This window comes from Nannospalax galili, unplaced genomic scaffold, assembly GCF_000622305.1.
Source record: "Nannospalax galili isolate Female #2095 unplaced genomic scaffold, S.galili_v1.0 scaffold2895, whole genome shotgun sequence".
Lineage (NCBI taxonomy): Eukaryota > Metazoa > Chordata > Mammalia > Rodentia > Spalacidae > Nannospalax > Nannospalax galili.
Genome location: NW_008336404.1, coordinates 705,510 through 714,386, shown reverse-complemented (window position 1 = coordinate 714,386; position 8,877 = coordinate 705,510). Strand labels below are relative to the sequence as shown.

The window sequence follows — 8,877 nt, the reverse complement described above, 5'->3', positions numbered from 1 at the left end:
GGTTTGAACCCAACTCGGGTACGGCCAGGCCGGCGAGGGCGCGGCACCGGCTGTAGGAAGCCTGGAGGCCTGGGCTCCTTCGAGGCCCGTGCGCGGCCCCGTGGCGGCGCGCTCCGGGGGAAGAGGGTGGGTGCTGGCGTGCCCTGTGCGCTCCCGTGCGGCCGGCGCGCCCCCGCCTTGCGCCCCCTTCCTTCCCAGCGGCGCGCTCGCCCCAGTGGGCGGGCTCTCGCTGCGCGCACAGCGGTTGTGTTGTCGGCGAGTTTCCCGGAGTTCACACAGGCCCTGCGGTTGGCATGACAACCGGGCAACCTGTTCCAGAGCCGCCAGCCTGCTCCGCACACGCCGCTGCCACCGCCGGAGCCGGGGCCGGCGCCGATCCCATGATGCACCGCGCCAGCCCAGTCCCCAGTGGGCCGCCATGTTGTCGGAGTGAAAGGTAAGGGGGAGCGAGAGCGCCGGCGAGCGAAGATCGGGGGGCCGAAATCCATCTTCATCCTACCGCTCCGCCCGTGAGTATCCGCGCGCGGACGGTCCCAAACCATCCTCCGGACCCCCAGCGAGCCGATGCGCCCTTCGTATTGGCGTTTGAGAGCGTTTGGCGGGGCGAGAAGGGCTTAGGAAAGGCCGCCCCGGCCCTGGCGGAGGCTCCTCGCTCGCTCTGCTCGTACGTGTTTGGGAGTCGGCAGCAAGGCCCTATTGTTATCCGCGAGGAGGGGGTGGGGAGCGGGGCCGCAGCCAGGCCGACGCCGGGGCCGGGCTCGGGCCCGCAGCCGGGACCGGGCTCTAGGTCTCTCCATCGGGCCCTGCTGGGAGTCCGTGGAGATTTGTGTTGCCATTCGGCTTGCTTATTTACTTTATTTATTTATTTATTTATTTATTATTTATTTATTTATTTATTTGGATGGGCTCGCGAAACCCCTAGTCTTCTCTGGTGGTGGTGGAGTGTAATTTCTGTACCACCTCGGGTTTCTTCGACTTCTTGAGCTTCCGTGGCAGCGCCGACGGAGGAGGAACAATGCATCGCTTTACAAAGCGCCATGGGCCCTGGTCCACCGGCGAGACCCCACCGTGGCGGGGAGTGGGGGGCACTTTGCAAACCTGAAATGTGGAGAAGTGGCGATCAGGAAGTTTCAGATCGCTTTTTAGACTCGGGCGTCTTGTGGCCTTTTGTTTCCGTAGAGCTTGTGTTTTTTTTGGGGGGGGGTTCCTTCCTCTTTGAGCCTCCCGGTGTTTGGTATGCTTCTCTCTGGACTGGGGGGCAGGGGGTTGCCCCTGGAAATGGGGAAAAAACATTAAGATACTTAATACTAGAGAGTTTTCGTCCTCACAAACGTGGTTGGTAAACATGGGTCATTTGTTTTACTCGTCAGTACCACTCCCACGTCAAGTGAGAAACATTCTTGGAACTTTTCTTCACAGGAGTTCATCCCCCCCCAAAGTCCTCCCCTCCCCAACTCACACCCAAGGGAAGCCCCCCTCCCCCCATTATCAGAGGAAGCTTTATCCTCACCATAACTTTGGAGGATTGTTCCTGATCATTGTTGAAATTAAGATAACGCTTCGAACCTCTTGATCATTTTACTCACCCCATTAATTACTGGCATTATTAAGAGTAAAATTTTTACGAGGCCTTTTGGGCGGTCTGTTTTTAAAGCAAGTTACTTCTGAGACAATAGCTTTAGTTTTTTTTGTTTTGTGAAAACATACAAAAAGTACCAGGATGATCCTTCCTTAAGATAAATGGCTTCCAGTGCAGTTTTAGTAAACAAAGTAAACATTTTGACCCTTTGCTGATTGTAACTTTGAACCACTCTGGGGGATGTTCATTCTTTTTCTGGATCTTTTGAAAACACTGGATTCTGAACTTTGAATTAGTATTTTGCCTTTCCATGCTTGAATTCCCCTTGTCCAAGGCCACAGCTTTTTGAAGTTGGAATTTGTTTAGTTTGGGTTTGTGATGAACTGCTTTAAAATAAATTTATGACCAGAGTGTTTGTTCATTGTGGTACAAATAAACACCTTTTAGTAAAAGGAGGTAGATTAAAGCGTGCTCCTTTGTTGAAGTAAACGTTTATTAGTGATATTTTAAAAAGGTAAAACCAAACCACATTTTTGATGTATATAGTTTGAAAGATGTGGAAAAGTACCTAGACTTGGCATTTAATTGTAATTGCTTACAACACTTATTTTGTAATGTGTCATTTGTTTAAAAAACACATTTCAAGTGCTACATGTAGCTTTTGTTTTTGAGACAAGATCTCAGTATGTAGCCGACTGGCCTTGAACTCCCTGGAACCAGGCTGGCCTCAACTCACAAGAGAACTCCTGCTTCTGCCTCTGGTGTGCTGTTTAAAGGCATGTTCCACCATGTGTAACTTCAGTGAGCTTTGAGCCTTCCCTGAAAGGAAGGGATCAGCCACTTAATGTTTTCTTATATTTAGGTGACTGATTCTTCCTTGCTGTGCTGTAGTTGCCAAACTATTACAAAATTACCTTAGACACATATTAGTGTTTAGATGTTCACTTGTTGATTGTCCCTCCTACCAGGTCTACTTTTGAGAAACTGCCTTCATCAGGTAAAGCAGGAAGTCCTGAGGCCAGTAGTTTAATATTTTTAACAAGGGACCCTCTCCCCAGTTTTTTTTAGAATGAGACCCTGTCTCAAAAGACCAAAAAAAAAGAAAAAATTCCTTTAAAGTTTTTTTTAATGTGGATGAGTATTGTCTGAATGTATGTAAGTGAACCCATGTCATGCACTGCCCTTGGAGGTCAGAAGAGGGTGTCAGATCCCTTGGAACTGGAGTTACAGATGGTTGTTAGCCACTGTATGGGTGCTGGGAATTGAATCCAGGTCTTCTGCAAGAGCACCTGGTGCTCTTAACTGCTGAGCCATCTCTCCAGCCCCGTGATAAACCTTTTTTAAAATATAGAAACTCGTTTTAGATAGCTTTTTTTTTTTTTTTTTAAAGGTGTTTTTGAGACAGGGTCTCCCTCTAGTCCCAGCTGGCCTGGAACTTGCTGTGTAGACCAGGCTGGCCTCGAACTCACTGAGATCCGCCTGTCTCTGCCTCCCAAGTGTTGGGATTAAAGGCATGTGCCACCACGCCCAGCCTTAGATAACTTTTAAGAAATATTTTTTATTATGTGTATTTGTGTATTGCCTGCATTTAAGTACACTCATGTCATGCAGTGCCTGAGGAGATCAGAGGACGGTGTCAGATCCCCTGGAACTGGAGGAGGGCACCGCATCCTCTAGAACTGGAGTTACAGATGGTTGTTAGGCCATGTGGGTGCTGGGAACTGAACCTGGGTCCTCTGCAAGTGCTCTTTTTTTTTTCTTTTTTTTTTTTTTTTGAGACAAGGTCTCCCTGCAGCCCCAGCTGGCCTGGAATTCCCTATGTAGACCAGGCTGGCCTTGAACTCATAGAGCTCTACCTGCCTCTGCCCTCTGCCACCCAAGTGTCTGGGAGTGCTAGGACTAAAGGCATACGCCGCCACCACACCCGCTGCAGCCAGTGCTCTTAACCACGCAGCTATCTCTCCAGCCACGAGATAGCTCTTTATGATGTCTATGTCAGAAAAGATCACATGTACTAATTTAAGAATTTCTTAGAGATTGAGGTGCCATTGCCTTACATGGTGGTAGAACACTAAGTTTTGTGCAATCCTTAGCATGGTGACCTAAAAATTTTTTTGGGGGGTCTTTTTGAGATAGATTTCCCTGTAGCTCCAGCTGGTTTGGAACTCTGTGTAGGCAGGCTGACCTTGAACTCACAGAGATCCACCTGCCTCAGCCTCCCAAGTGCTGTGATTAAGGTTGTGGGCCACCACGCCTAGCTTATTTTTGTCTTACGAGTGTTATACCTTTATACCTACATGTATGTAAGTGCACCCATGCTGTGGAACACCCTTGGAAGACTGAAGTGGGCTTCCAATCTGGAACTAGAAATAAGGACAGTTGTTAGCCACCATGTGGGTGCTGGGATTCGAACCCAGGTCTTCTGCAAGAGCAGCCATTGCTGTTAACTGCTGAGCCATCTCTCCAGCCCCAGCATGGTGACTTTAAATTTATGAAAGTCTTTTTATACCTGTTAACTTACTTAGATTGAAAAAACTTGCCTAAAAACTGAGGCATGGAGGAAGGGTGGTCAGTCTGTCCCTCCCTCCCTTTCTCCCTCCCTCCCTTCTGCCCTTTTCCATGAGAAAACAGGTTGAGAGAGATTGTTAGTTTAGTGGCAAAACTTGGGTTTTGAGACACTTGGCCCAAATTGTTAGATTGAAACTCTTGTAGAAGAAAATAGATAGGACTGTGCAATAACAGGGTAATGAGATCTTTTGAAAATCAAGTGGGAAGGCATTAGACTGATTTGCACTTTGCAAAGGCTAATGTTGAAACAACTGTGATTTTTTTTCTGGTGTTTTAATTGAGCCTGGACAAGATTTTATTCATGAACATCTAGAAGGCTAAAACTATTCCAGTATCCTGGTAAGGATCTGATGGATTGGATTTTTGTTGGGGGTGGGGTGGAGTAGGAGGAGATTGGAATTGGTTATCTGGACAAGGCATTTCCAAATTAGGGCTTTTGTTTTGTTTTGTCTTTAGTCTTTTGAGACAGGACTTTACTGTATCTCCCACGTTGGCCTTGAAATCACCATGTATCACACTGGCCCCAAACTCTTGTCTCAGACACCTAGTGTGCTGGGATTCCAAATTAGGTTTTGAACAGATTACAGATTCCATTGTGATTTCTTACTGCTGGCTTCAAAACATGAATTAGTTGTGAGAAGGGAATATTATTCTGCCAAGAGATTTCTTATTGAATAAAGAGAGAACATCGATGTCTTGTGGAGCAGTGCTGATAACCACTGGTGGTTGGAGATAGATGTATCCTAATTAGTAATTAATTTATTTACTTTGTATGTACAAATGTTTTTTTTTTTTTTTTTAAAGGAACTTAAGTAGCAGTTCTTAATAACATTGGGTTTCTTTGTTGGTCTTGCAGAGGGGTGTAAGATAGGATGCTGCAGTGGTAGAAGGAGCCAGGCTTGGGTGCAGAGCAGTTGGAGCTCTCTGCTCACTAGCTGGATGGCCTTGGGCTCCTCACCTAATGTCTGTATTGTTTTCACTTGTAGAAATGGGCTAATAATGCTTGCCTTTTAGTGTTTGTGTGATGAGATAATGTCTGCCATGTATTTGTTGAACTGTTACTGCGGTAAGGCCTCCGTTTTACAGCAAGGTTTAGTACCAGTAGAGTAAATTGAGTTTGTCTCATCCTGTTGCTAGGAGTCCATCACTAATGAATATGATTACATTGTATTTATAAGTTGGTAAAAGTCTTGACTGTTCCCTTGTCAGTAGCAGTGGAGGAGAGGCTTTAGGCTAAAAATGCTGCTGCTCTTGATTCAATATGTTTGCTTATTTTACCAATGAGTGTCTTACAAACTGTTGGACATTAAAAAGTTCTTTCAAGTTACAGAATCTAAGCCATTGAAAATTATAGTTGAGGTTTAGATTTTTCTTTGGTTATTGACATGTCTGCTCCAGCTATAATTTTTTTTTTTTTTTTTTTTTTGACCTTTTTGAGACAGGGTCTCCCTGTAGCCCCAGCTGTGCTGGAACTCACTGTGTAGACCAGGCTGGCCTTGAACTCACAGAGATCCGCCTGCCTCTGCCTCCCAAGTGCTGTGATTAAAGGCGTGTGCCACCATGGCTGGCTATAATTTTTTTTTTTAATTGAAACTTCATTATTATTTTGTGATGCGTGGGATTGAACCTAGGGCCTTGTGCAGGCTGGGCAAGTACTGTACTCCATTGAGTTACAACTCCAACCCCTAAATTTAATGCTTTAAGAAGCTACTGCTCATGGGCCTGTTGTTGCAAGCACTCAAGAGGTAGAGCTAGGAGGGTCAGAAGTTCATGGCCAATCTTAACTACATAGTGAGTTCTAACTAGCCTTGGTTACATGATACCCCACTTTAAAAAAACCAAAGAAACTCCTGTTTATTTCAAAGCTGTATGTATAGTTGATTTAAGGAGAAAGTAAGTTAGGTAGAGAAGCCATTGATTAAATTCTGATACTGTATTATTTAAATCTTTAGTGGCGCTGGAGATCAAACCTAGGTCCTTGCACATCTTAGTCAAGTACTTTAGTACTGACATACATCTCCAGCCTTTCTAGTGTTACTTAAAATTTTTAAAAATTCATTTTCGTTTTGTGTGTGCACTGTGTGTGCAGTGCCCACGGAGGCCAGAAGAGGGTGACAGATTCCCTGGAACTGGACTTAGACCACTGTGAACTGGGTGCTTGGATCCAAACCCAGATCCTTTGCCAAAAGCATTGTTGCGCTTACCGCTGAGCCTCTATAGTGCCTCCAGTCTCTTGTGTCATGTTTTGGTAAAGCTCTGAAGTGAACCCTCATCTCATTACTTGTCAGAGTACCTGCCTCTGACTGCCTTTATTTCTGTACACAGACTCAGCAACTTAAAAGTGGAGATTTAGTTCACGAAATTGTGTATATTGCAAGACACTTAGCTTCTTGGAAAAGACAGGTTATATATATGATTGTTTTGCAAAGCACATGGAATTCATTTTTGTTTTGGTGTACATGGAGTTGGATTTAAAAATGCAAGCATTAAACATTTATAACCTGTTTGTCCTCAGGTGTTGGTGGAATGAGCGTTGCATGTGTCTTGAAGAGAAAAGCAGTGCTTTGGCAGGACTCTTTCAGCCCCCACTTGAAACATCACCCTCAAGAACCAGCTAATCCCAACATGCCTGTTGTTTTGACATCTGGAACAGGGTCGCAAGGGCAGCCACAACCAGCTGCAAATCAAGCTCTTGCAGCTGGGACACACTCCAGCCCTGTCCCAGGATCCATAGGAGTTGCAGGCCGCTCCCAGGACGACGCTATGGTGGACTACTTCTTTCAGAGGCAGCATGGTGAGCAGCTTGGGGGAGGAGGAAGTGGTGGAGGCAGCTATAATAATAGCAAACATCGATGGCCTACAGGGGATAACATTCATGCAGAACATCAGGTAAAGAAAAGTTCACTATTTCAGTTTTGAAACTTCTAATCACTGTCCATTTAGGATGTCTGCTTTCATTGAATGTCTTGAAATGTTTAAGTTGCTTTTTTCTTTTTGTTAAACAAGAGTCATTTGCTTTAGAGAATGATCATTGTAATATTGTCATTGGGTCATTTACTGTTCTGGTGCTGTTTAGTAAATTCATTTAAATTTAAGATTGTTTTAGCCGGGCGTGGTGGCGCATGCCTTTAATCCCAGCCCTTGGGAGGCAGAGGCAGGCGGATCTTTGTGAGTTCAAGGCCAGCCTGGTCTACATAGTTAGTTCCAGGACAGCTGGGGCTACAGGGAGACCCTATCTCAAAAAAAAGACCAAAAAAAAAAAAAAAAAAAAAAAAAAAAAAGATTGTTTATTATGCACAGTGCATTTCTAGGAATACTGTTCAGAAAACATACATTTTTTTCCCCCACTATTGACATGCTTTTAAGAATTGGTTGGATTCATAGGACAAATATTTTACAGGACAAGTTTTTTCTCTTGGGTTTGGGTGATTTGTAAGATGCTGTCATTTGCTGGGTGTGGTGGCACATGCCTTTAATCCCTGTACCTAGGAAGCAGAGGCAGGTGGATCTCCTGTGAGATGAAGCCAGCCTGGTTGGTCTACCTAGTGAGTTCTAGGCCAGCTGGGGCATCCAGGGAGACCCTTTCTCAAAATGACTTAAAAAAAAAAGATGCCATTATTTGTGGAAGTGATGTAAGAATGCTTAATTTCTCAGGGCATACTAAATTTGGCAGATGTTGAATTGAAAAATGTTGAAATTGAAAGGAGTGGGAAAGTAGTAAAGTCAGCTGCTCACCTGAGATTTGTTTGAAATGTAACTGATAAAACTTGGGATTGGGAAGAGTTGGTCCTGTCTTAGGTTTTAATCTGTTTCATCTTGTTCTAAGACTTGTTTGATACTGGTTAATTGTAACTTTTTTCTTTCTTTTCCTTTCTTTCTTTCTTTCTTTTTTTTTTTTTTTTTTTTTGACAGGCTCTTGTTCCAGCCCCAGCTGGCCTTAAACTCACAGATATCCTCCTGCCTCTGCCTCTGGAGTGCTGACAGTAAAGGTGGGCACAACCAAGCCCATCTTCATTTTAACATTTTTAATCTAATTCCAAAACAGCTAGCATGAACCTTTATTTTACTAAGTTTAGCCTGCTGTGTTTCCTGAGGATTAGACTTAATCAGCCTAATCTTGGGAATTGAGTATAGGTTACATTTTCAAAGGTTCATTTGATATTGCCAGTCTGAGGACTGATTAACAAATTTCATTGGGCCTCTTTTTCCTGTTCTGTTTCAAAAAACATGTTGCAAATCTGAATTTTCAGTTATGCATCCCTTGAACTCTCTAGAAAGGGCAGTTACCTCAGTTTGTTGTATATGCATGTGTGTTTGTAGGTGCGCTTGCCAGTGACACAGAGGTAGATGTCAGGAGTTTCTTTCTATTCTTCACCTTGTTTTGAGTCAGGTCTCTTCATTGAACTTGACCTGACTGGCTGGCCAGCAAGCTGCCTGGGTCCACCTCTCCCCACCTAGTTACGGATGCATGCCACTGCACCCAGTGTTTATGAATGCTGGGGATCTCATGCTGTGTGGTGAGTGTTGTGCCCAGTGAATCATCTTGCCATCCTTGTTTTTTTGCCTTAATTAAATTTTTTTTGTTATATCTTTATTTTTTTAAATTTTATTATTTTTATTTTATGTGTATGCTTGTATTGCCTGCATGTAGGTAAGTGCACACATATCGTGCAATGCCCACAGAGGTCAAAAGAGGCTGTCGGATCCCCTGGAACTGGAGTTACAGACAG

General features: G+C 44.5%; 1 protein-coding gene across 18 annotated transcripts in view; it reads left to right on the top strand.

Annotated features, from left to right (window-relative positions):
* The first annotated feature begins 200 nt into the window (after positions 1-200).
* Pum1 (pumilio RNA binding family member 1) overlaps positions 201-8,877 on the top strand; it is a 126,698-nt gene continuing 118,021 nt past the window's right edge. For 12 of the 18 annotated variants that reach the window (XM_029562545.1, XM_008831162.2, XM_008831161.2 and 9 more), the window contains exons 1-2: positions 398-509; positions 6,663-7,036. In XM_029562545.1, coding sequence (XP_029418405.1) covers positions 6,674-7,036 — 363 coding nt within the window. In that variant the 5' untranslated portion in view covers positions 398-509; positions 6,663-6,673. Of the gene's footprint in view, positions 510-6,662; positions 7,037-8,877 lie in introns of those variants that run through there. The other 6 variants (XM_008831164.2, XM_029562547.1, XM_029562546.1 and 3 more) reach the window with 4 other exon arrangements.